This window comes from Chiloscyllium plagiosum, unplaced genomic scaffold (assembly GCF_037043375.1).
Source record: "Chiloscyllium plagiosum isolate Xiang-an unplaced genomic scaffold, Cpla_swu_hap1 HiC_scaffold_21, whole genome shotgun sequence".
NCBI lineage: Eukaryota > Metazoa > Chordata > Chondrichthyes > Orectolobiformes > Hemiscylliidae > Chiloscyllium > Chiloscyllium plagiosum.
This window is the reverse complement of record NW_028270159.1, coordinates 1,976,853-2,004,423: the sequence shown is the minus strand read 5'-3', so window position 1 is coordinate 2,004,423 and position 27,571 is coordinate 1,976,853. Positions and strand designations below refer to the sequence as shown.

The window sequence follows — 27,571 nt, the reverse complement described above, 5'->3', positions numbered from 1 at the left end:
AATTGTTACATTTACACATTAGAACATAGAAAAGTACAGCACAGAACGGGCCCTTTGGCCCATGATGTTGTGCCGAGATTTAATCCTAATGTAAAATATAGTAACTTAACCTACGCACCCCTCAACTCACTGCTATCCATGTGCATGGTAAAAACAATGACTGCAGATGCTGGAAACCAGATTCTGGATCAGTGGTGCTGGAAGAGCACAGCAATTCAGGCAGCATCCGAGGACAGGTGTCCTGCAATCGCTTAAATGTCCCTAATGACTCTGCTTCCACCACCACTGGAATGCATTCCATGTATTCACAACTCTCTGCGTAAAGAACCTACCTCTGATGTCTCCTTTATACCCACATTACTCAATTCTACAACGTTAAGAACTCTTACTAAGCAGCCAGTTAGTTTTAAACATGTCAAAAGACTACACTCAACAAAAGAGCTCAACTGTGGTTATTCAGTGATAAAAATAAATAGATTGAAGAGTCCGGATGACCCAGCCCTTAAACAAAGAAACTTTGATACAAATAAATTGAATCACTTTTTTTATTACAAGGTTATGGAAGAAATCAAGGAAGTAGGGTTGAAAATCATTAAGGTCACAACTCATTGGATGCATAAAACCATTTGTGAAAAATTAAGGGGAAGGAGTAAGAGCATAGGCTAAATGAAAATAGTCGATTGGACCAACAGTAAGGAAACTATAGGATGGTGCACGTTTCCAGTTAATGAGAAAGGCATACATGTAGACGACTTGACAAGAAGAGCACCATTCTACAGAAAAGTTGACAAGTTTAGAAACATACCAGAGGTAAATCTTTTCTCTGCCCTGTTGTAGAAGTCATTGTAAGAGGAGAACACCACTGGAATAATTGGAACCTGAAACACAACAAACCTGATTAAACAAAATTCAATAATTGTGGTCTGGATTGTTGTAGATCCCTATCAGGATCAACTTTTACAAAGCTAACAATCACCCAACTTTCCTGAAATGTAACATCTCTAAAGCAAAAGCTAAAGTAAAGAGTCACACTTGCAATTTTAAAATCACCAAATGGTAGCAAGTTCTTTAGTTTCAAAGCGGTCTCTCAATTAAACTGGAAAGACAGAGCAGTTGATTTCAGATTACAAGACAAATAACAGTTCTGAAGCATCATTTGGAGATGCCAGTGTTGGACTGGGTGTACAAACTTAAAAATCTCACAACATCAGGTTCTAGTCCAACAGGTTTAATTAGAAGCACACCAGCTTTCTGAGCACTGCTCCTTCGTCAGGTGGTTGTGGAGTGCACAATTGTAAGACAGAATTTATAGCAAAAGTTTATAGTGTGATGTAACTGAAATTATATTTTGAAAAATACCTTATTTGTTAATTCTCTCATCTGTTAGAATGACCATGTTAGTTTCAATTCTTTCATACGTAAATCACAAAACTTTTTTTTTAAAAAAAGTTACATTCTCAGGTGAACAATTGGTGTCAGCCCAGATAATGTGTTGAAGGTGTTAGCCCCCTTTGTGCTGCTGCCTGTGCCATAATGTTTAGACGGATTTTCATCTAAAAAAATGAATTAACTGAATCTTAAATGGATTCATGCAGTTTTTGAGCAAAGTACAGTGTAAAACTTGCAGTTATATTGTACTTTGCTCAAAAAACTGCACGAATCCATGCACGACTCTACCAACTCACCCCCTAGATCAGATGATTCGGTCCAAATACCACGTCACAGACAGCTGCACAGAGGGGACCAACATCCCCAACACACCATCCAGGCCACCACCAACTGCTAAATTGCACCCAAGTATGCAACTTCCAAAAAAGGTTCTGTGATTTACACACGAAAGAAGTGAAACCAACATGGACACTCCAACAGAAGAGAGAACCAACAAACAACCAAGGTACCCCTCAATGCATAACCTCAGCCACATCACACCACACAGCCCTGCTACAAACTCAGTGTTCCACAACTGTGCTCTCCACAACCACAATCAAACCTGCTGGACTACAACCTGGTGTTGTGATTTTGTGAAAATAATCTTTACAAACCTAGAATTTCTATTTGCAGGAGAAAGTGAGATCTGCAGATGCTGGAGATCAGAGCTGAAAATGTGTTGCTGGAAAAGCGCAGCAGGTCAGGCAGCATCCAGGGAACAGGAGAATCGACGTTTCGGGCATAAGCCCTTCTTCAGGAATGAGGAAAGTGTGTCCAGCAGGCTAAGATAAAAGGTAGGGAGGAGGGACTTGGGGAGGGGCGTCAGAAATGCGAGGGGCGTGGAGGGCATCGTCGACCACGTTGGGGGGGAAATTGCGGTCCTTGAACTGTTCATCCACTTCACCAACACCTTCCACCCCAACCTCAAATTCACCTGGACCGTCTCAGATTCCTCCCACCCCTTCCTCGACCTTTCTATTTCCATCTCAGGCGACCGAATCAACACAGACATCTACTACAAACCGACCGACTCCCACAGCTACCTGGACTACACCTCCTCCCACCCTGCCCCCTGTAAAAACGCCATCCCATTCTCCCAATTCCTTCGTCTCTGCCGCATCTGCTCCCAGGAGGACCAGTTCCAAAAACGTACAACCCAGATGGCCTCCTTCTTCAAGGACCGCAAATTCCCCCCGACGTGGTCGACGATGCCCTCCACCGCAGCTTTTCCACTTCCCGCTCCTCCGTCCTTGAGCCCCGCCACTCCAACCGCCACCAGGACAGAACCCCACTGGTCCTCACCTACCACCCCACCAATCTCCATGTACAGCGTGTCATCCGCTGTCATTTCCGCCACCTCCAAACGGACCCCACCACCAAGGATATATTTCCCTGCCCTCCCCTATCAGCATTCCGTAAAGGCCACTCCCTCCGTGACTCCCTCGTCAGATCCACACCCCCCACCAACCCAACCTCCACTCCCGGCACCTTCCCCTGCAACCGCAGGAGGTGCAAGACTTGCGCCCACACCTCCCCCCTTACCTCCCTCCAAGGCCGCAAAGGAAACTTCCATATCCGCCACAAATTCACCTGCACCTCCACACACATCATCTATTGCATCCTCTGCACCCGATGTGGCCTCCTCTATATTGGGGAGACAGGCCGCCTACTTGCGGAGCGTTTCAGAGAACACCTCTGGGACACCCGGACCAATCAACCCAACCACCCTGTGGCTCAACACTTCAACTCCCCCTCCCACTCCACCAAGGATATGCAGGTCTTTGGACTTCTCCATCGCCAGACCACAACAACACGACGGTTGGAGGAAGAGCGCTTCATCTTCTGCCTAGGAACCCTCCAACCACAAGGCTTGAACTCGGATTTCTCCAGTTTCCTCATTTCCCCTCCCCCACCTTGTCTCAGTCAAATCCATCGAACTCAGCACCGCCTTCCTAACCTGCAATCTTCTTCCTGACCTCTCCACCCACACCCCAGTCTGACCTATCACCCTCACCTTGACCTCTTTCCACCTATCGCATTTCTGACGCCCCTCCCCCAAGTCCCTCCTCCCTACCTTTTATCTTAGCCTGCTGGACACACTTTCCTCATTCCTGAAGAAGGGCTTATGCCTGAAGTGTCGATTCTCCTGTTCCATGGATGCTGCCTGACCTGCTGCGCTTTTCCAGCAACACATTTTCAGCTCTAGAATTTCTATTTACCCACCCAAAAAAAATTATGCTTCTGTACAGAAGAGTAGTTTCAAATTAGCAGGATGCATTGAGTGGTGTGCCACAGCGATCAGTGTTGAAGTCTCAATTATTCACAATCCAACAATCCTTACTCAATGTGTAGGTAGGCTGACTCGAGGGGGGGGCCATATTGGATTTGGTGCTTGGCAATCAACTATGCCAGGTGTTTGATTTCTTGGTGACAGCGCATTTTGGTGATCGTGATCACAACTCCCTGGCCTTTACTATAACTCATGGAGAGGGATCGGAGCAGACGGTATGGGAAAGTATTTAATTGGGGCAGGGGGAATTACAATGCAGGAACTGGGGCATTTAAGTTGGGAACAGATGTTCTCAGGAAAATGCATGACAGAAATGTGGAGGCTGTTTGGGGGCATTTAGAGTCATAGAGTTGTACAGCATGGAAACAGACCCTTTGGTCCAACCCATCCATGCTGACCAGATATCCCAACCCAATCTAGTCCCACCTGCCGGCGCCCGGCCCATATCCCTCCAAACCCTTCCTATTCATATACCCATCCAAATGCCTCTTAAATGTTGCAACTGTACTTGCTGGATAGATTTGTCCCACTGAGATAGGGAGGGATGGTAGGCTGAAAGAACCTTGGATGACAAGGGATGTGGAACATATAGTCAAGAGGAAGGAGGAGGAAACTTAAGGTTGAGGAAGCAAGGATCATACAGGGCTCTAGAGGATTACAAGGTATCCAGGAAGGAACTGAAGAATGGACTTAGGAAAGCCAGAAGGGGGCATGAAAAAGCTTTAGTGGGTAGGATTAAGGAAAACCCTAAGGCATTCTACACTTGTGAGGAATAAGAGGATAATCCTCATGAAGGGCTTTTGCCTGAAACGTCGATTTCGCTGCTCGTTGGATGCTGCCTGAACTGCTGTGCTCTTCCAGCACGACTGATCCAGGAATAAGAGGATGGCCAGATGGAGGGTGGGGTTGATCAGAGATAGTAGAGGGAACTTGTGCCTGGAGTTGGAGAAGGGAGAGGAAGTCCTTAATGAATACTTTGCTTCAGTATTCACTAGTGAGAGGGACCTTGATGTTTGTGAAGACAGTGTGAAACTGGCTAATATGCTGGAACAAGTTGACGTTAAAGAGGAGGATGTGCTGAAAATTTTGAACAACAAAGACAGATAAGTGCCCTGGGCCAGACGAGATATACCCAAGGTTACTACAGGAAGTGAGGGAAGATATTGCTGCACCTTTGGTGATGATCTTTGCGTCCTCACTGGAGTAGTGCCAGTTGATTGGAGGGTGGCAAATGTTACTCCCTTGTTCAAGAAAGGGAATGGGGATAATCCTGGGAATTACAGACCTATTAGTTTTACATCGGTAATGGGCAAATTACTGGAGAGGATTCTGAGACAGGGCGTATGATTACTTGGAAAACCAGAGCTTGATTAGAGATAGTCAGCATGGCTTTGTGAGAGGCAGGTCATGCGTCACAAATCTTACTGAATTCTTTGAGGATGTGACAAAATACATTAATGAAGGTAGAGCAGTGGATGTGATGTAAATGGATTTTAGCAAGGTGTTTGATAAGGTTCATTCAGAAAGTAAGGAAGCATAGGATACAGGAAAATTTGGCTGTCTGGATACAGAATTGGCTAGCTCATAGTAAACAGAGTGGTAGTAGATGGAAAGTATTCAGCTTGGAGCTTGTTGACTAGTGCTGTTCCGCAAGGATCTGTTCTTGGACCTCTGCTCTTTGCGATTTTTATAAATGACTTGGATGAGGAAGTGGAAGGGTGGGGTAGTAAGTTTGCCGATGACACAAAGGTTGGGGGAGTGGTGGATAGTGTGGAGGGTTGTTGGAGATTGCAACGGGACATTGACAGGATGCAGAACTGGGCTGAGAAGTGCCAGATGGAGTTCAACCTGGAAAAGTGCAAAGTGTTTCATTCTGGAAGGTCGAATTTGAATACAGAATACAGGGTTAAAGGCAGGATTCTTGGCAATATGGAAGAACAGCAAGATCTTGGGGTCCTCATCCATAGATCCCTCAAACTTGCCACCCAAATTCATAGGGTTGTTAAGAAGGCGTATGAGGTGTTGACTTTCATTTGGGGGAAAGAGTTTAAGAATCGCGAGGTTATGCTGCAGCTCAATAGAGCTCTGGTTAGACCACACTGGGAATATTGTGTTCAGTTCTGGTCACCTCATTATAGGTGTGGAAGCTTTAGAGTACAGAACAGATTAAATTTACCAGGATGCTGACTGGACTGGAGTGCATGTTTTATGAAGAAAGGTTGAGAGAGCTCGGGCTTTTCTCATTGGAGCGAAAGAGGATGAGAGGTCACTTGACAGAGGTATACAAGATGATGAGAGTCATAGAGAGTGGATAGCCAGAGACTTTTTTCCCAGGGCAGAAGCGGTTATCACCAGGGGGCATAATTTTAAGATGTTTGGAGGAGGGTTCAGGGGAGATGTCAGAGGTAGCTTCTTTACACAAGTGGTGGGTGCATGGAATGCACTGCCAGCAGTGGTAGTTGAGTCAGAGACATTAGGGATATTTAAGCGACTTTTGGATAAGCACATGGAAGATAGTACAATGAATTGTATGTAGCTTGGCTTGATCTTAGAGTAGGATAAAAGGTTGGCACAACATTGAGGGCCAAAGAGGCTATACTGTTCTATGCTCTAACAAGGGCCAACCTCTTGTGAAATTTTCATGACAAAGATAGGTTAGTAAGTTAACTAGTGAAAAGGACAGAGTTTGCAAATGGTTATAGTTTGTTTAAATGAGGGGGCATAAATTTGGTACAGGGTCAAACACAGGAAAATGTGAACTAGCAAGAAAAATAGAAATGGGTGTCAGATCTTGCGGTTGGAGAGCATTTTTGTGATAGTGACTACTCACATTCTACATAGCTATGGAAAAGGAGAGAAGCAGGCACAACGGGAGGATATTTAATTGGGAAAAGGAAACTACGATGCCATCAGACGTGAGTTGGGAAGCATGGACTGGGAGCAATTGCTCCATGGAAAGGGCACTATAAACATGTGGAGACTGTTTAAGGAACAGTTGTTGCGAGTGATGCATAAATGTGTTCCTCTGAGACAGGCAAGATGGAGTAAGATAAAGAAACCTTGGATGACAAGAGCGGAGGAGCTTCTCATCAAAAGAAAGAAGGCAGCTTACGTAAGGTGGAGGAAGCAAGGGTCTTGCTCAGCTTTACAGGATTACAGGCAGGAGAGGAATGAGCTCAAAAATGGTCTGAGAAGAGCCAGGAGGGGACACGAAAAAGGCTTGGCAGAAAGGATTAGGGAGAATCCAAAGGTGTTTTACACGTATGTGAGGAATAAGAGAATGATCAAAGAAAGAGTAGTGCCAATCAGGGATAGCATAGGGAACTTGTGTATAGAGTCTGAGGAGGTAGGGGAAGCCCTAGATGAGTATTTTGCTTCTGTCTTTACTAAAGAAAAGGACCTTGTCTTGTAGTGAATGAAACCATTGAGGAGCAGGTGTGCATGCTGGAACGGATAGAGATTGAGGAAGCTCATGTGCTGAAAATTTTGACAAACATTAAGATTGAAAAGTCGACAGGGCCAGACCAGATTTGTCCTCGGCTGCTTTGGGAAGTGAGAAACGTGATTGCTTCGCCGCTTGTGAGGATCTTTGCATCCTCGCTCTCCACCAGAGTCGTACCTGAGGACTGGAGGGAGGCAAATGTAATTCCTCTCTTCAACAAAGGAAATAGGGAAATCCCCGGCATTTACAGGCCAGTCAGTCTCACGTCTGTCATCTGCAAGGTGTTAGAGAGGATTCTGAGGGATAGCATTTGAGACCATCTGGAAGAGCATGGCTTGATTAAAAGCAGTCAGCACGGCTTTGTGAGGGGCAGGTCATGCCTCACAAATCTTGAGTTCTTTAAGGATGTTACTAGACAAGTTGATGAGGGTCGAGAGGTGGATGTTGTGTATATGGACTTCAGTAAGGCATTTGTAAGGTTCCCCATGGTAGGCTCGTTCAGAAGGTTAGGAGGAATGGGATACAGGAAGATTTAGCTGTCTGGATACAGAATTGGCTGGTGGACAGAAGACAGCGAGTGATAGTGGAAGGAACATATTCTGCCTGGAAGTCAGTGGTGAGTGGTGTTCCACGGTGCTCTGTTCTTGGGCCTCTACTCTTTGTAATTTTTATTAATGACCCTTGGATGAGGAGATTGAAGGATGGGTTAGCAAGTTTGCAGACGACACAAAGGTTGGAGGTGTCGTTGACAATATAGAGGGCTGTTGTAGGCTGCAGTGTGACATTGACAGGATGCGGAGATGGGCTGAGAGGTGGCAGATGGAGTTCAGCCTGGATAAATGCGAGGTGATGCATTTTGGAAGGTCGAACTTGAAAGTTGAGTACAGGATTAAAGACAGGATTCTTGGCAGTGTGGAGGAACAGCGGGATCTTAGTGTGGAGGTACATAGATCCCTGAAAATTGCCACCCAAGTGGACAGGGTTGTTAAGAAAGCATATGGTGTTTTGGCTTTCATTAACAGGGGGATTGAGTTTAAGAGTCGTGAGATCTTGTTGCAGCTCTATAAAACTTTGGTTAGACCGCACTTGGAATACTGCGTTCAGTTCTGGTCGCCCTATTATAGGAAAGATGTGGATGCTTTGGAGAGGGTTCAGAGGAGGTCTACCAGGATGCTGCCTGGACTGGAGGGCTTATCTTATGAAGAGAGGTTGAATGAGCTCGGATTTTTTTCATTGGAGAAAAAGAGGAGGAGAGTTGACCTAATTGAGGTATACAAGATAACGAGAGGCATAGATAGAGTCGATAGCCAGAAACTATTTCCCAGGGCAGAAATGGCTAACACGAAGGGCATAGTTTTAAGCTGGTTGGAGGAAAGTATAGAGGGGATGTCAGAGGCGGGTTCTTTACACAGAGAGTTGAGAGAGCATGGAATGAGTTGTCAGCAGCAGTTGTGGAAGCGAGGTCATTGGGGATATTTAAGAGACTGCTGGACATGCATATGGTCACAGAAATTGGAGGGTTTGTACATGAAGTTTACCTTACATCAGGATCAATGGTCGGCACAACATCATGGGCTGAAGAGCCTGTTCTGTGCTGTACTGTTCTATGTTCTAAAGCAGAAAGATTGTAGAATTCTAAGGTATACATGGTGCCCTAGTAGATGAATGACAAAAGATTACTTTGCTAGTACAGAAGGTGATTAGGAATACAAATGGAATGTTGCTGGTTATTGCAAGGGGAACGGCGTGTAGAAATATACATTTGAGAATGTGGTGCTGGAAAAGCACAGCAGATCAGGCAGCATCCGAGGGACAGGAGAGTCGACGTTTCAAACAAAAGCCCTTCATCAGGAATGAGGTTAATAGACGTTTGGCTACAGTTGTATAAAATATTGATTAGGCCAGATCTGAAGTACTGTAAAGTTTTGATCTCATTCAAGAAATGTCAAATATTTCAGAAATGATTCTTTTGACTAATACCCAAGATGGTGGGGATGATCCTACGAGGAAAGATTGGACCACTATTCATTTTAATTAAGAAGAATAAGTGGTGATCTTATTGAAAGATACAAGATCCTGAGGAGACCAAGAAGGGATAATTTGGAGATGCCAGTGTTGGACTGGGGTGTACAAAGTTAAAAATCACACAACACCAGGTTATAGTCCAACAGGTTTAATTGGAAGCACACTAGCTTTCGGAGTGACACTCCTTCATCAAGTCACTACCACCTGATGAAGGAGCGTCTCTCCGAAAGCTAGTGTGCTTCCAATTAAACCTGTTGGACTATAAGAAGGGATAACGTTGATTGGATGCTTCCCTAGTGAGAGATATTATAATTACAGGGCAAGTTTAAAAGTAAGTGATCTCCCATTTAAGATAAAGATGAGATTGAGTATTTGGAACAATCTTCTCTAAAGAGTGGTGAAGGTGGTATTTGAAGATTTTTAAAGCAAAGGTCGATTTTCAAAAAGTCAGGTGGGGGAATATGGTGGAATGATAGCTTTAGATGGAATAAATGTGATAACAAGAAATGATCTAGGATTGAAAGATGCAGTATCCATGAGTGGAGGTAAGAAATAACAAAGGGAAGATAACACTGGTTGGAGTGATCAATAGGGCCTCTAATAGTTACCATTCTGTAGAAAAGAGATTAAATCAGGGGATAACTGGTGGCACTAAAAAGAGTTAAATCTTCATATAGATTGGCAAAATTAAATTGACAGAGGCAGCGACAAGATTGCTTAAATGGTATCCCTAGAAAACAGTGACCATAGGCAGATTTTCAGTTTGCGAGTAAGAAACCTGGGTCAGAAACAACTGTTCTAAACTTAAATAAGGGCAACTAAAAAGGAATGAGGATAGAGAAACCTGGAATGGACTGGGGAAGGGGTTTCGCTCAAAAGACAGTTGAGGATCAGCAGTTGACATTTTTAAAAGTTCATGACTCACAAAGATATATAAGCAACTATTGTTAACCAAGCAAGTTAAGGATAGCTTCAAACTGAAAGAGAAATCACAATGTGGCAAAGGTTTGGATAAGCCAGAGTATTGGGCAATTTTTAAAAAACAAGATAACTACAAAAAGAGGGAAAATAAACTTGAGGGCAAACTTGCAAGTCATACCAAGATGGGCAGCAAGAGCTTCTTCAAATATAATGGAGGGGAGTGAGGGGCCTAACTGAACATAGGCACCTAAGATAGAGGCTGGGGAAATCAAAGGGAATCAGGACCCAGTAGAGCAGCTGAATGAGCACTGTGCTGTTTCACAGTAGAAGACACTAGAGAGGAAATAAACAACTATCACTCAAGAAAGAGTACCAGAGAAATTAATTGGGCTAAAAACCAGTTGGTCTCTTGTACTTGATGGGCTGCATCTTAGAATTTTCAAGCAAGTAGCTACACAGTCAGTGCTGCACTGACAGTAATCTACCATAATTCTTGGATTCTGGAGAAGTCCCAAGGGTTCAAAAAAGATTTACAAGGATGTTGCCAGAGCTTTGGGAGAGGCTGAACAGGCTGGGGCTGTTTTCTCTGGAGCGTCGGAGGCGGAGGGGTGACCTTATAGAGGCTTACAAAATTACGAGGGGCATGGATAGGGTGAATAGGCAAAGTCTTTTCCCTGGGGTCGGGGAGTCCAGAACTAGAAGGCATAGGTTTAGGGTGAGAGGGGAATGATATAAAAGAGACCTAAGGGGCAACGTTTTCACGCAGAGGGTGGTACATGTATGGAATGAGCTGCCAGAGGAAATGGTGGTGGTTGGTACAATTGCAACATTTAAGAGGCATTTGGATGGGTATATGAATAGGAAGGGTTTGGAGGGATATGGGCCGGCTGCTAGCAGGTGGGACTAGATTGGGTTGGGGTATCTGGTCGGCATGGACGGGTTGGACTGAAGGGTCTGTTCCCATGCTGTAAATCTCTACAACTCTATGATTGAAAGAGCTGCCAATGTAAAACCCTTAACTCAAAGATGGAGGGAGCCAAGAAATATATAGGTAAACATAGGCTAGTAAGCTTAACATTAAATAAAATGTTGCAGTCTACATAGAGAGTATAATAGAAGAGCATTTAGAAATATATAATATAACCAAACAGAGTCAGCATAGTTTTGTGAAGGGGAAATCATGCCTGACAAATTATGAGCTTTCTGAGGAGTTAACAAGCAGTATAGGTAAAGGGAATCAGAAGATTCAATATATGTGAATTTCCAAAAGGCACGTAAGGTATATATGTCAGTTATTTAATAATACCCTGTGGTACTGGTGTAATATATTAGCAAGACGACAGAGCTGGGAAAAGGTGGGGATTCTCAGAATGGCAACCTGCTAGTAGAGTGTCACAGGGATCAGTATTGGGACCACAAACAACTTGGATGCAGAAAGCGAATGTACTATCACCAAGTTCGGGGATGACAAAAACCTGTGGGAAGGCAAGTGGTGATGATGACATGATGATCTTCACAGGGATATAGACAGATGAAATGAGTGTGCAAAAACTTCACAAATAGAATGTAAGTGAAGAAGTGAGAGGTTTTGATCTTTGACACAAACAACAGAGGAACTGAATATTAATTAGATGAAGGAAGACTAAGGAAGCTACTGCACAGAGGGATCTGGGAGTTCTCGAACACAAGCCACAAAACACTAGCACACAATCTGTGGGTAAAATGGAAGGTAAACAAAGTGTTGGCCTTTTTATTTCAAACAAATGGAGTATTTATTTTTTTAAAATTGCAAAATCGTGATAAAACAATATCAGGCACTAGTTCGACCATGTTGGAGATAAAAAAAATCTGCAGATGCTGGAATCCAAGGTAGATAGGCAAGAGGCTGGAAGAACACAGCAAGCCACGCATCAGGTGGTGCAGAAGTCAGCATTTCAGGTGTAACCCTTCTTCAGGACTGAGGATGGGTGTGAGGGGAGATGCAGATAAAGGGGGAGGCAGGGCAGGGTGGTGATGGGGAATTGTTGAAAACAGGTAGACGGTACGATCTGGTTGGTCAATGGGAAGAACAAATCCGGTTGGTGGCAGGGAGTAATGGAAGGGAGGGGGAGGGGCTGGGAAGGGAGTCGGGAGATGAGGAAGGAAGTTATTTGAAATTGGAGAACTCGATGTTGAGTCCTCTGGGCTGTAGGTTGCCCAGGCGAAAGATAAGGTGTGTTTCCTCCAATAGGAGCTTCCTCCCTCACCCTCCCTTCCAATGCTCACTGCCACCAACCTGATCCATTTCTCCCATTGACCAACCAGGTCGTACCCTCTACCTGTTTCACCACCCTGCCCCCACCTCCCCCTTTATCTGCAGCTCCCTGCCACACCCACACCCAGTCCTGAAGGTTTACACCTGAAACATCGACTTCTGCACCCCCTGATGCTGCTGGCTTACTATGTTCTTCTAGCCTCCTTCCTACCTACACTGGTTAGATCACAGCTGAAATACTATAAATTGTTTTTGCATTAGAGACAGTCCAGAGAAGGTTTATTAGCCTGTCCCAGATATAGAGGTATGATAAGAGGTTGAGCCTGTACTCAGTGGACTCACTGGACTATAAGACGTGACCTTAAGAAACAACGATTCTTAAGGGATACTGCGGAGAGCTCACTTTCCCTTGTGGTACAGCCTAGGACCAGAATCTCAGAATAACGAATTGCACACTTAAGACAGAGATGAGGAGGGACGACTTCTCTCACAAGGTAGTGAATTTTGGAAGTCTTTATTACAGAGGGATGTTGATGCTGGGTTATTATGTATATTCAAGGCTGAGATAGAAAGATTCGTAATCAAAGGTTATGGAGAAAAGACACATGAACAGCACTATTTGCTTGCTGAGAGAAGCACAGACTAAACCCAGAGAATACTCTATTGTAGCTGGGTTCTATAAGGTTCCAGCATACAGACGAGGAGAGATTCTTGCACACTCCATAGATTTGCCCAACACTGCACCATCATCTGTAGACACTGCTTCTATTTGAGTTAATATAACATTTGCACATTTTAACTGATTTTACCTGTGCCTGTATGGCTAAGTGGAAAGCTCCTCGTTTAAATGGCAACATATTACCATCATGATTTCTGGTTCCTTCTGGAAACACCCACAATCTGATCTGTAGGGAAACAGGTGACATCAGAGTATTATCAAGTTAAACATGAAAAGTATAACCTTAAAATAGGTTTATTAGCCAATAGTACCCACAAACAAGGTTAAAAATTCAATTAAATTCCCCAACCAGAATGCTGCATATATTGTTTCCTCTATTATAATTTCTGGAAAAAGATAATTGAACTAAAATATTAACTTTTCCTCACAGACAGTACAATCCATGTATTTTCAACACTGGTAATGCTTTTCTTTTGTACTTATCTAGAAATTTTCTTCAGTTACAGCACAAAACTAATATACGAAAGCCTGTACCAGGACTGTACTTTGCTTTTGAAACACAAAGAAAAACAGTTCCCAATGACAGCACAATGTCCCAAAGCACATTATAAATGAGAGGAAAAGGTACTCTCAAAAATTTGCTATTTGGAGGACAGTCAAGACATTGGGACAGCTTCCCCTGGAGCAGAATCAAAAAGGTATTTGAGATTTAAATGTAGCTTTACAAACCGCACAAGGAAAGGTAAATTCCATCATTTGAGATGCTAGTACTAAATTTTATGAAGCAGAGAGATAATAAGAGTTACAAAAACAGACATTGCTGGAAAAGCTCAGCAGGTCTGGCAGCATCTGTGAAAGGAAGATAAAGTTAACATTTCAGGTTTGGTGACCCTTTCTCAGAACTGATGGTAGCTAGGAAAATGTTGGTTTATATGCAGACGATAGGGTGGGGGGGGGGTAGGGAGTAAATAATAGACCATAAGACATAGGAGCAGAAATTAGACCATTCAGCCCATCCAGTCTGCTCCACCATTCAATCATGGCTGATATGTTTCTCAACTCTATTCTCCCACTATCTCCCCGTAACCCTTGATACTCAAGAACCTCAGTCTTAAATATACTCAGTGATCTGGCCTCCACAGCCTTCTGTGGCAACGAATGCCATAGATTCCCCACTCTCTGGCTGAAGAAGTTTCTCCTTATCTCTGCTCTAAAAGGTCTTCCCTTTGCTTTAAGGGAAGGGAACATTCTGAATGGGAACATCTTTCCCAATTCTACTCTGTCCAGGTCTTTCAGGATTCTGTACATTTCAATCAATTACCCCCTCATCCTTCTAAACTCCATCGAGTACATATTCGGAGTCTTCAAACGTTCCTCATATGTTAAGCTTTTCATTCCTGGGACCATTCTCATGAACCTCCTCTGAACACGGTCCAGGGCCAGTACATTCTTCCAGAGATATGGGGGTCCAAAACTGAGCACAATTCTCCAAATGTGGTCTGACCACAGCCTTATAGAGCCTAAGTACATCCCTGCTTTTATATTTAAGTCCTCTCAAAATAAATGCCATAATTGCATTTGCCTTCCTAACTACTGACTCAACCTGTAAGTTTACCTTGAGAGAATCCTGGATTAGAACTCTCAATTCCCTTGCACTTCAGACTTGAGGATTTTCTCCCCATTTAGAAAATAGTCCATGCCCGTACGCTTCCTTTCAAAGTGCATGACTTTGTCACGTTGTATTCCATCTGCTCATCTTTGCCCACTCTCCTAACCTGTCCAAATCCTTCTACAGCTTCCCCGGCGTCTCAATGTTACCTCAACCTATCTTTGTATCATCTGCAAACTTAACCAGAATGCCTTAAGTTCCTTCATCCAGACTGTTAATGTATACGTGAAAAGTTGTGGTTCCCAACACTGAGCCTTGCAGAATTAGTCACGGGTTGCCATCCTGAGAAGGACCCTTTTATCCCCACTCTCTGCTGTCAGACAGCCAAGCTTCCATCCATGCTAGCACCCTGCCTCTAACACCATGGGTTCTTATTTTACTCAGTAGCCTCTTTTGTGGCAATTTGTCAAAGGTCTTCTCGAAATCCAGGTAGATAACATCCACAGGCTGTCCTTGGTGTAACATGCTCATTACTTCCTCAAAGAATTCTAGCAGATTCGCCAGGCATGACCTCCCTTGGTAAAACCATGCTGACTTTGCCCTATTCACTGTACACTTCCAAATATTCAGACATCTCATCTTCCACAATGGATTCCACAATCTTACCCATGACTGAGGTTAGGCTAATCGGTCTGTAATTTTCTGTCTTTTGCCTTACTCCCTTTTTAAATAGTGGTGTCACATTATCGATTTTCCAATCCTCTGGGACCCTCCATGATTCAAGAGATTCCTGAAAGATCACTGCTAATGCCTCCATTATCTCTTCAGCTATCTCCCTTAGGTCTAGATTAGAATAGTGCTAGAAAAGCACAGCAGTTCAGGCAGCATCCGAGAAGCAGTAAAATCGACGTTTCGATAAAAGCCCTTCATCAGGAATCATTCCTGATGAAGGGCTTTTGCCCGAAACGTCGATGTTACTGCCTGAACTGCTGTGCTTTTCCAGCACCATTCTAATCTAGACTCTGGTTTCCAGCATCTGCAGTCATTGTTTTTACCCATCTCCCTTAGGTAAAAACAATGACTGCAGATGCTGGAAACCAGAGTCTAGATTAGAATGGTGCTGGAAGAGCACAGCAGTTCAGGCAGCATCCGAGGAGCAGTAAAATCGACGTTTCGGGCAAAAGCCCTTCATCAGGAATAAAGGCAGAGAGCCTGAAGCGTGGAGAGATAAGCTAGAGGAGGGCGGGGGTGGGGAGAAAGTAGCATAGAGTACAATAGGTGAGTGGGGGAGGGGATAGGTTGGGGGCAAATGGAGTGGATAGGCGGAAAAGAGGATAGGCAGGTAGGACAAGTCATGGGGACAGTGCTGAGCTGGAAGTTTGGAACTAGGGTGAGGTGGGGGAAGGGGAAATGAGGAAACTGAAGTCCACATTGATGCGCTGGGGTTGAAGTGTTCTGAGGCGGAAGATGAGGCATTCTTCCTCCAGGTGCCTGGTGGTGAGGGAGTGGCGACATTTCCACCTTCACATAAACCAAATCATCCACCGACATTTCTGCCACCTCCAAAAGGACCCCACCACCAGGGATATATTTCCCTCCCCACCCCTTTCCGCCTTCCGCAAAGACTGTTCCTTCCGTGACTACCTGGTCAGGTCCACACTCCCCCTACAACCCACCCTCCTATCCTGGCACCTTCCCCTGCCACCGCAGGAACTGCAAAACCTGCGCCCACACCTCCTCCCTCACCTCCATCCAAGACCCTAAAGGGGCCTTCCACATCCATCAAAGTTTTACTTGCACATCCACTAATATCATTTATTGTATCCGTTACTCCCGATGCGGTCTCCTCTAAATTGGGGAGACTGGGCGCCTCCTAGCAGAGCGCTTTAGGGAACATCTCCGGGACACCCGCACCAATCAACCACACCGCCCCGTGGCCCAACATTTCAACTCCCCCTCCCACTCTGCTGAGGACATGGAGGTCCCGGGCCTCCTTCACTGCCGCTCCCTCACCACCAGACGCCTGGAGGAAGAATGCCTCATCTTCCACCTCTGAACACTTCAACCCCAGGGCATCAATGTGGACTCCAGCAGTTTCCTCATTTCCCCTTCCCCCACCTCACCCTAGTTCCAAACTTCCAGCTCCGTAATGTCCCCATGACTTGTCCTACCTGCCTACCTTCTTTTCCACCTATCCACTCCACCCTCCCCCCGCCCGCGACCTATCACCTTCATCCCCTCCCTCACTCACCTATTGTACTCTATGCTACTTTCTCCCCACCCCCACCCTCCTCTCACTTATCTCTCCACGCTTCAGGCTCTCTGCCTTTATTCCGGAGAAGGGCCTTTGCCCGAAACGTCGATTTTACTGCTCCTCGGATGCTGCCTGAACTGCTGTGCTCTTCCAGCACCACTAATCCAGATATCTCCCTTAGGTGCCTAGTAAGAGGTCCAGGTAAAGTGCTACTTCAGCTGGAAGGTAAGTTTGGGCCCATGGATACTGAGGGGGGTGTTTGCCTTCAGCACTTTCCCCTGCAACCGCAGAAGGTGTAACATTTGCCCATTTGCCTCCTCAGTAATCAAGGGGCCAAATATAACTTCCAGCTGAAGCAGCACTTTATCTGTACTTCTCACAATCCAGTCTACTGCTTGGGGAAACCCACAAAGACGACCCTGAGCTTCAGTTGCTTGCCACTTTAACATGCCACTCTGTTCCCTGGCCAACATGCCTCTCTCAGGGTTGCTGCCTGAGCAAAGCTCAGCGCAAGCTGGGAGAACACCACCTTATTTTCCATGCAGGGACTCTGTAGCCCTCTCGTCTCAATATGGAATTTAATAATTTTAGGGCCTGAACTCCCCCATGTCCTAGCCCCCTACCACATGCACCAGACCTGGTTATTACAGTCTGTTCTTATACACTACCCATTGTTAGCCACTAACAGTCTCCATTAACAGTTATTCACCCTCCCAGTCAGATCATTATTGTTTCTGATTTACAGCATCTGCAGTTCTTTGGTTTTTGTTTTTAGATAATGAGAGTTTTTTTTAAAGATTCTGTCTTATTGGACATGGTCATTGCCTGGCACTTGTGCAATGTGGATATTGTCCGTGCTTAATGCATGTCAGCAAGCACTGCTTCAGTATCTGAGGAACTGCAAGTGGTACTGAATAAACACTCCAATCAACAAACATCCCCTTACAAACTTTTATGAAGAGAAGAACATTGATAAAGGAGTTGTAGGTAGGCCATGGTCAGCACCCTAAGAAACTCAGGGGCTCTTGCACAGTGATCCTACTTCTGGGCCAGGAGACCTGGGTACATGTCCCACCTGGTCCAGAGGAGATTCATTACATCTCTGAACAAGTTGATTAGAAAATATCTACTGTGATCACGTCCCATGTTGTACTAAAAAAAAATTATCAATGTAACCAAAACAGTTACATGGTCCTTCAACAATTTAATTGGTTAATCATTTGAATGTTGCTGGTGTGCTTTTCATCCCAAATAGCAAGTCCAAGTAGTATGAAGAAAGACAATATTTCTTTGGCTCGAATAGTTAACAACATTTGCCAATATTCTTTTATCAAATCAATTTTTGTGACAAATCATTCAATGTAGTGTGGCAGTCCCTCTATCGTGGTATAAGACATGAGTCCACATTGACATTGTGATAACACAAAATCTTTGGTTTCGCTATCACCATAAAAGGTGGCTTCCTGTTACTATGATTCAGTCCAATAAATCAATATCCAAATATAATCTGTTCCCTCATTTGAGCTAATCTCTCTGGACTGAATCTGTACAGATATTGTTTTATAGGTAGCACATCTCTCCCCACTATCATAAATGGCTAAAATAGGTTTCCTGACCTATTCCCACAAATTGATTTATAATTTCATAATAGCATTCTTAAGTCACCATGATGGTGTCACCTTCTAGAAACCCAAGTTTTTAAGTACCTCGTTTTTCAATCTGATTGTTGAAGAGACAACTTTTGACTTATTTTCCAATTTGTTCTGATACACTGGTTGCATTTTCTACTTTATTAATTGCTGCAAGTACACTTTATTCCTGACTATCATATCATTTCAATGTTAACGCGACACACTGGCTGTTTCTTTCTACTAAAGCATTCACTACATAATTCATGTCTGAGTTTCTTTTCATTATGAGAGACAGATAACACCATCAATACTTTGTTTCCCACAACAGAATTTAAAAATACCCTGTCCTTATATGCTCTAGTTTTCATTGTTTGTTAAGCACTCAATGCTTTTAACCAACTTCTCTCTGAAAATTTACGAGTTATTTGGAAGCATAGTCTCTAAGCTTTGGTTTATCAATTTCTCATCTCATGCTGTACGTCAGTTCAAAAGGACTAAATGCTGTGGACTTATTAAGAGAGCCCCTAACAAATAATAAAGGGATTCCTTTAGTTCAATAATTAGAACATGCTTAGCAATAAAATCATTGTCTTTGAAGTTTAATGCCATGTTTCCAGTTTCTATTATGATCAGCCTCATTCTCTTCACCTTCATTTTTAGTTCAAATTCCATAAACTGTATTTGATAACTGAATTTTCACAGCAACTCCCTTTTTCATTGGCACCTTTGCTTCCTATCCATTTCTACAGGCCTGAGATCTGGTCACAGAGTCAGGAAGCAATTCAGAATGTTCTTTTTTAAAGGTTTGTTTGTTTACAACCTCCACTGGTTACTCTATTACTCTTATTGAGGGAAATATTCTTGAACGTGGCTGTCATATCCCAAAATTAAATACATTCCTTCTATTGGCATTTGCTTCACTACTCCATTTACCAAGTCACTTTTCTCCAACTCTAATCACAAGGTTGGTTTGTAGCCTTCGTGAATACCTTTAATTAACATCTTTGTCTTCGTTAATCACTCTGGAATAGAAATAGCGGTCAGAATCAGTGACTGACTTGCTGTAAAATGTCTTAATATCTTAATTTACCTTTGTTCAAAAGGGGAGGTATTTCCTTATGCTTTGAATTAAAATACTCAGAACTTCCAGCTGTCCGAGTCTCTATCTTTATTCGTGTCACTATATAATATACATACATATAGTCACTAAGTATACACACATGACTGTCTTCAGCCATCTTTCCCTACTTAGTGCAGTTCAAGGAAATATGGTGTGTTTGTACTACTGTCTTATTATCCATTTCCTTCCCCAATGTCGTCTTTTCTAAAGATTCCTTAAACAATTCCTATTGCTGAAGTCTTCCATTAACTTCCAGCCATTTAGTTTTATACAGCTCGTCTTATTACAATGAAGCATATTAATTTCAAAGTATTGTTGGTTCTGTCATTTCTCCTTTACTCTGGCACCGTTCTGCCTGTTCTCCAAACTAGTTCCTCTTCCATTGTCTGATTGTCTATTCCTTTATTTTGTAGGCTTCGTTTTCCTTTGCTCTAAGATGGCCCATTGCCAACTCGTTCTGTAACTTCCCTATCACTCTGGAATTCAAGTATTTTTAATTCCATTTTACTTTTAATTTTTCTCTGCTTTTCTTTCCCTAATAATTCATCTTTATTTCTCTTCCATGAAATTCATTTTGTTTTTAGGTTTCTAAACAGTTGTGACATCCCAACTATAGGTTTTCTTTCTTCTGACTCAATACTGGATGATCACTTGAAGCACCTCACCTTTGACATTCTCTTTTCACTTCTACCTTTAATTTACCTGCCAACCTCAGCTTAACTAGTGACAGAATCTTAAATAATCTTCCTCTTGGAGAAAATTCTTAGCAATGTTGAAAACCCTCTCCAAACTATAGTGCAATAAACTTCAAAACACTGTTTCCTTTATGCCGAGAACCATCATACACCCTTTATTTTACAAAGGCAGACAAATCTCTCAAAGCTTGTGAATCCAAAAACATCCCCATCAAGAGTACCCAGTTGTTATGCTCCCAGTTGATGTCACTATTCGATAATTCAGACTTTGGACAGATGATAATTGATGCTTTTCAGTGTTAATAAGATGGTCTTTTACAAACAAGCAGGTAATACTGCAGATTCAAGTTTAACATTAGAATTAGAACTGGCCATTCAGTTCCTCGAGCCTATTCCACCATTCATTAAGATCATGGCTGATCTGTGGCCATACACCTGCCTTTGACTCATATAGCCAAAACCCTCTGCTTAACAAAAATGTATCTATCTCCAATTTAAAATTAAGCATCAACTGCCATTATGGAAGACCGTTTCAAACCTCTGCACTTGAGAAGTCATTCCAAACATCTCTCCTGAACAGCCTGGCCCTGATCTTCATACTACTTCTACAATCCTCAATCAGTTAGACATAGCTTATCTTTTTCTACCCTGTCTTTTCCTGTTAATAATGTGAAGACTTTGATCAGATCATTACTTAACCTTTTAAATTAGGGATAAAATAGACCTAACCTTTTAAAATTTCTCTTCATAACTTAACCTCTGGAGTCCAGGTATTGTATGTGTAAAGCTCACTGCACTCCATTCAAAAAGGTCAATATATGCTTTCTAAGATGTGGTGCCGAAAACTGCTTTCGGGCCAAAGTGGGGTCTAACCGATGTTTTATATTACTATAGCACAATTTCTTCATTCTTGTACTCCAGTCCTTCGGTTATAAAGGCATGCATTCCATTAACTTTATTATTTTCTGCACCCGCTCATGACTTTTTAAAGATCTATGCAGCTGAGCTCCAAGTCTCTTTGAATATGCACTGTTCTTAACTTTATACAATCTAGAAAGTACCACAATCTACCATTTTTTAAATCCAAAATAGATAACCTCACACTTGCTTAGATTGAGTTTCATCTGCCACAGTTTGGCTCATTCATCTCATCTATCAATATCCCTTTGTAATTTTATGCTATCATTTACATGATCTACACTGTTGCATAATTGTGCGCCAAACTTGGCTATGTCTTTCTATGCCATTATCCAAATCATTAATGAATAATGTGAATACTTGAAGCCCTAACATAGATCCTTATGAGACACCACTGGTCACATCTTACTAATTCAAGTACCTGCCCATTATCCCTATTTTGTCACCTACCACTGAACCAATTTTTCCAGCCTTGTCAACAATTGGCCCACATTAATGGACTTCTCCCTTAGTTAATAGTGGTTCTTTATCAAATGCCTTCTGGGAATCCATATAAACAACATGTATAGACAGTCCACAAGAGGGCACATACGCCATAATCAAGTTACCTTCTATTTACGCGTACATAGTGCATGGATTCGGACTAGGTTGCTCAGAGCCAGTCCCTAGAATGAAGAGACTGAGACTCCTGTTTATCTCTGTCAGCCAGGGCTCTCTGACTGGGGTTGTTAACCTAGGCCAATTAGGGATCACTCACTGAGATCCACTTGGCCCTTGTTCCAATCACTACAACAACCTTAGTCATCTGTTCAAATAATTCAATGAGGTTAGTCATCTGTAAGATATCATAAACCCATGCTGGCTCTCCACGATGAACTAAAAATTTGCCAGGTATTCAATTACCCCATCCTTGATTACAGATTCCAACGATTTCCCAACCACAGATTTTAGGCTAACTGGTTTGCAATCTTTTGTGTTATGAAACTGAAGGCATGTACTGTACCTTTAAGAGAGAGTGAATGCTATTTTGTGCCAAGGGATTACTAGCACCTGTCATATGATTAGCTTGCAGTCTCTCAGTTTACTGGAAAATTGAAAATATGTAACATTTGGCTGTGAACTAGATAGCCAAGTTGTTTTGACAACAATTCAAATCTAACCAGTTTAAATTAGACCCCAGAATACTGAAACCCAACTGAGTTTGAGTTTGTTTTTTCCAAACTTAAACCAATGAGACGATCTGATGTTTGGAGTATAAAGAAGCAGACATTTTGGAAGTTAGACAGAGAAACTGCCAGCAAAACTCTATCAAAGGTACCTTTTTCATAAGAAACATCTTTGCAGCAAAAGGCCGAATACAACCCAGGGAAATCTTCAGCCAGAGGAAGACAGACACAGACAACTGCAGTCGCTGTGTGGTTTTGAAATTAAGTTGATGTAATTTTAATACGGGTTTTTATGAGAACAGTATATTGCTATAGAGTTGGAGGCAGATAACAAACATTTAAGAGAAATGATTTGGAGATGCTGGTGTTGGACTGGGGTGTACAAAGTTAAAAATCACAACACCAGGTTTAATTGGAAGCACTAGTTTTCAGAGTGCTGCTCCATCAGGTGGTTGTCATCTTCGATTGTCACTAACTAAACCTATTGGACTATAACCTGTTGTTGTGAGATTTTTAAATTTAAGAGAAAGGAGGTTTAGTGTTGTAAATAGTTATTGTTTAATGTTCATTTTTAGAGTTAAAGAATAAATTGATGCTTTTTTCTTTAAATGTGGAATTTGGGAGTTCTCTGTCACTCATATTTTAACAGACTATAAAGGCAAAGTGAGCTTTTCTGGGTGTTTGGTTTAATTAGCAGAAGAGTTCACCACCATGTCGTAACATTTGCCATTCTTAGAAAACAGAGTGACCTGCAATTTTCTAACCCAGATGGACGAGTCCTGCATTTAATAAACTGATATAGTTAGGACTTCCACTTCCTTTAACAGCCTTGGACGGAAACTGTCAGATCCTAGGAATTTGTCTCTTTTTAATTCCATTAATTTCCTCATTACTGCGATTTTATATATATGTTAATTTTATACAGCCCCTGCCCCGATCCACTAATTTCCTCAGACCTTCCAGCAAACCATCTCTTTTTCAATTGTAAATAGAGGCAAAATGATTATCCAACATGTCTGCCATTTTCCCACATTCACTGACAATATCCCCACTTTCAATCTGTAGTCGGCCAGCACTGCTCCTGACCACACGCTTTCCTTTTACCATAACAGTTCTTATTGATTTTAATGTCCATTGCAAGTTTTTTTTTGTCCATAATTACTTTTAAAAGCTTCCATAAGTTGCTTTTCAGCCTTTGTTGGTTTATGAATTTGAATTCGAATCCCTACAGTGCCCTTCGGCCCAACAAATACACACTAACCCGACTCAGAGTAACCCACCCAGACCCATTCCCCTACCACATGACTAATGCTCCTAACCCACACATCCCTGAACACTATGGGCAATTTAGCATGGCCAATTCACCTAACCCACACATTTTTGGATTGTGGGAGGAAACCAGAACACTGGAGGAAACCCACACAGACACAGGGTTGGAATTGAACCCAGGCCGCTGGTGCTGTGAGGCAGCAGTGCTAACCACTGAGCTACCGGTCTTTGTATCTTTCCCATTCAGCAGGAACTGTGCTGTTTTTTGCACTTTATAAGCTTTCTCTTTCACTTTTGTGCCATCTCTTGTTTCTTTGGCTGTTTATGACTTTTTTCCTGTGAAGTGGAGCTTTTCCCTCTCAGATTTATAAACAAGGTTTGTATCATGTTAAATGCTTTTGTTTAAAAAACAAACATTCTCCACTGTTTTTCAGTTGTTTTACCCATTAGCAGATTTTCCCATCATTTGTCTCAGGTTTAACAAAAAAAAGTATATTATGCCAAAGAAATGAAGACAATAGAATAATCAGATTATTTACACATTACACACAATTTTTAAACACAGTAAGAATATAATCTAGTTAATCAAAACAGCATCCATTCAGTAATGAATTGCCAGAAAGATTGCCCTTCTCTATCATACATATGCATGATAGGTATGACTAAACTTTGACTCCAGGGTTGAGAGAATTGGACAGCTTCTTCCTTGCTTTGTCAATGTAAATGCCCACAGCTTCTCCAGGCTTCAGTTAAACACTTCTGTTCTGGAACACAAACTGAACTGAGGTAACCTATTTTTAACAATTCTAAATGATCCTCTCCTTTCTCAGGAGCAACAGCTGAAGTTGGATGTGCAAAGCAATGAACCCTGCAGAACTAACTCGAACAAAAAAGCTGTTTTCCAAGCTCAAAACAAATTCACAATACTCTGAAAACTGAATGCAATGCACTTTTACTTTGAGCAATCAAATTTGCCCAATGTAAACAAACTCCTATCACTACCAAAACACTGACCAGTTTTCAAAAGAGATGAAGATGGGAGGAAAACTCATGCCAGTCAAAATGCTTGTAAATACTAACTTTAAAACTCCCCAACAAAATATGAATTTTCCTTTGTAATTAATTTGGCAGCATAGGAAAAGAGGAAGTATGTGAAAATGGGTAATAGAACAATTCCTTATAAGATTGTGGAAACTGCGCTAGACAGCTATTATATTAATGGCAGTGAAACAAATTGCAGACAAGCAATTTTTTTTAAATTTTAATGGCCGTTTTTTCTTTAAGTTATTTAATTCTTATTGTAATTGAGCTATTTATTTATTCTACTGCGATCATTGTGTTGACGGCCTGCTTGAAGTCCTAAATGCTAGATTATATCTTCAGACTGTTTGTAAAATATTGTTAACTGTTTAATATGCTTGTGCTGGTTCTCAAATCAGAAAAAAATGAATGCAAGATTGAAGCTCTTTAATAACAAGCGGTTTTATTTACTTACATTTTCTTTCAGCATGGTCTGAGCAGCCTCGGTCATCACACTTTTAGCATCTGTTTTTTTCTGTCGGTTGATGAAGATGATGCCAGCAAGCCAGCATACCAACCCCACAGTGCCAGCATACATCAGCTCCTTCTTTGCAATCGCAACACAACGATCAGGAAGGATCTCCATCATGCCTGAGAAACAAAACTTAGCACAATGATTTCCTTGCCTCAAGAGAATGACTATCAACAGATGCAAAAATAACATTTTATTGAACAGCAAGATCTAAATAAGCATTATAGAAGTTGCAACACAGTAGGTCATTCACATGTTATCAATACACGTTATCACCAGCTGCTACTCCATATTCTCACCTCATTCCCTGCTTTCTCTGCATTATTGCAAATTTCACTGAAATTTGCAAAGCCGTGACCACAGCCACTTGTAATAAAATATTTAGGTGGTTCTTAGCTTTTGTAGAAAAATTACAACTCTCCCTTTTTTTAATAATAATTTCCCATAACCACTTGGTCCCGATTCACAAAAATTCTGATTCATTGAGGTTGACCTGACAACACGTTGTTACAGGGCTTGTATTTATAGCCTTTTATTTGAACAAGGTTGTAACATTTGCAAATCTACAGTTCTCTGGCACCATCTGTGTGTAAGGAAGACTGAAAATTGTATCAATGTCTCCACAATGCCCACTCTTACTTTCCTTACTATTTTTGGGTATACCTTAGCAGCTCCTGGTGCTTTATCAATACCAAATACCACAAACCTATCCAGGTCTCCTTTTCAATTGTAAACCTTGTGGTATCTGGACTGCATCCTTTTTACCAAGGCCTGGGTGGCATCATCTGTAGGACAGACTAATGCTAATACCTCAGCTATGACCTCTCTTTCCTATAAGTATATTCAGCCATGATGGAAAGGTGCTGGTGTTGGACTGGAGTGGACATAGTTTAAAATCACACCACACCAGGTTATAGTCCAACAGTTTATTTGGAAGTACAAGCTTTTGGAGCTAGCAATCTGACAAAGCAGCAGCACTTCGAAAGCTTGTACTTCCAAATAAATCTGTTCAACTATAACCTGGTGTTGTTTGATTTTTACGTATATTTGGGAAAGTGCTTTTTCACTGATCACTGTGTCCTGCCTGGAGGAGTGTGTCATCATGGGGTATTAGATAGCTTTTTTGTCTTTGCTTATTCACAAGGTGTGGGCATCACTGACTAGACCAGCATTTATTGCCTATTCTTAACTGATCAGAGGGCAGTTAAGCATCAATCAGACAGCTGTGATTCTGTTTTACCTTCACTTCCACACGTCATTTACTTTATCTGTTGCTTCCAATGTGGTCTCCTCTACACTGGGGAGACAAGACGCCTACTTGCAGAGTGCTTCAGAGAACATTACCAGGACACCCGCACCAACCAACACCAACGCCCCATGATCGAACACTTCAACCCCCCCTCACTCCATCAAGAACATGCAGTCCCTGGGCCTCCACCATCGCCACACCCTCATCACCCGATGCCTGGAGGAAGAATGTCTAATCTTCTGCCTTGGGACACTCCAACCACACCATCAATGTGAATTTCACCAGTTTCCTCATTTCCCCTACCCCCACCTAACCCGTTCCAACCTTCCAACTCGGCCGTCATGACCTGTCCATCTTTCTTCCCACCTATCTGCTCCATCCGCCTCTCTGAACTATCACCATTACATCCTGAAGAGAGGACATCAGATTCCTAAAACAATGGGACCATTCCTTGAAGAGATCAGGTTATATCAGACCAGCAACAGGACAAACATCCTCACAGGAAAGTTTGCTAATGTTGGAGTGGATTTAAATTAGACTGGTGGAGGAGAGCTATAGATTATCGATCTGGACGAATGAACTGAGGGCAACTAAGTTTGAGTTGACAGACAGGTGGATAGACAGGTACTGTTGAGGAGTGGGTAGGCTGCAGAAGGACTTTGACAGACTAGCAGAGTGAACAAAGAAGTGACAGATGGAATACAGTGTAGGAACTTGAGGTTATGCACTGTGATAGAAAGAATAGAGGCGTGCACAAATTTTTTTCCAACAGCAGAAAGCCTCCCGAAATCTGAGTAACAAAGGGACTTGGAAGTCCTAGTTTGGAATTCTTTTAAGGTTAACATGCAGGTTCGATTGACAGTTAGAAAGGTAAATACAATGTCAGCACTCATTTCAAAAGGGCTAAATTACAACAGCAGAGATGTACTGCTGAGGCTGATGAAGAGCTTATGCCTGAAAGGTCGATTCTCCCGCTCAACTGCTGCTTGACCTGCTGTACTTTTCCAACGCCACGCTTTGACTCTGACTCCCCAGCATCTGCAGTCCTCACTTTCTCCTAGTCAAGAAA

The 27,571-nt window shown here is 42.5% G+C and overlaps 1 protein-coding gene and 1 long non-coding RNA gene across 3 annotated transcripts in view; one reads left to right on the top strand and one right to left on the bottom strand.

Moving 5' to 3' along the window:
- The window catches only part of agpat2 (1-acylglycerol-3-phosphate O-acyltransferase 2 (lysophosphatidic acid acyltransferase, beta)), a 75,885-nt gene that overhangs the window by 1,764 nt on the left and 46,550 nt on the right, over positions 1-27,571 (bottom strand). For both annotated transcript variants that reach the window (XM_087998118.1, XM_087998119.1), the window contains 3 exons: positions 25,197-25,372; positions 13,170-13,265; positions 806-878 (listed from right to left, as the gene is read on the bottom strand). In XM_087998118.1, coding sequence (XP_087854244.1) covers positions 806-878; positions 13,170-13,265; positions 25,197-25,372 — 345 coding nt within the window. The remainder of the gene's footprint in view (positions 1-805; positions 879-13,169; positions 13,266-25,196; positions 25,373-27,571) is intronic.
- Positions 1-27,571, top strand: part of LOC122565022 (uncharacterized) — a 137,577-nt gene that overhangs the window by 83,610 nt on the left and 26,396 nt on the right. Inside the window, exon 6 of the long non-coding RNA XR_015760667.1 lies at positions 25,209-25,493. This is a non-coding gene — a long non-coding RNA (uncharacterized LOC122565022). The remainder of the gene's footprint in view (positions 1-25,208; positions 25,494-27,571) is intronic.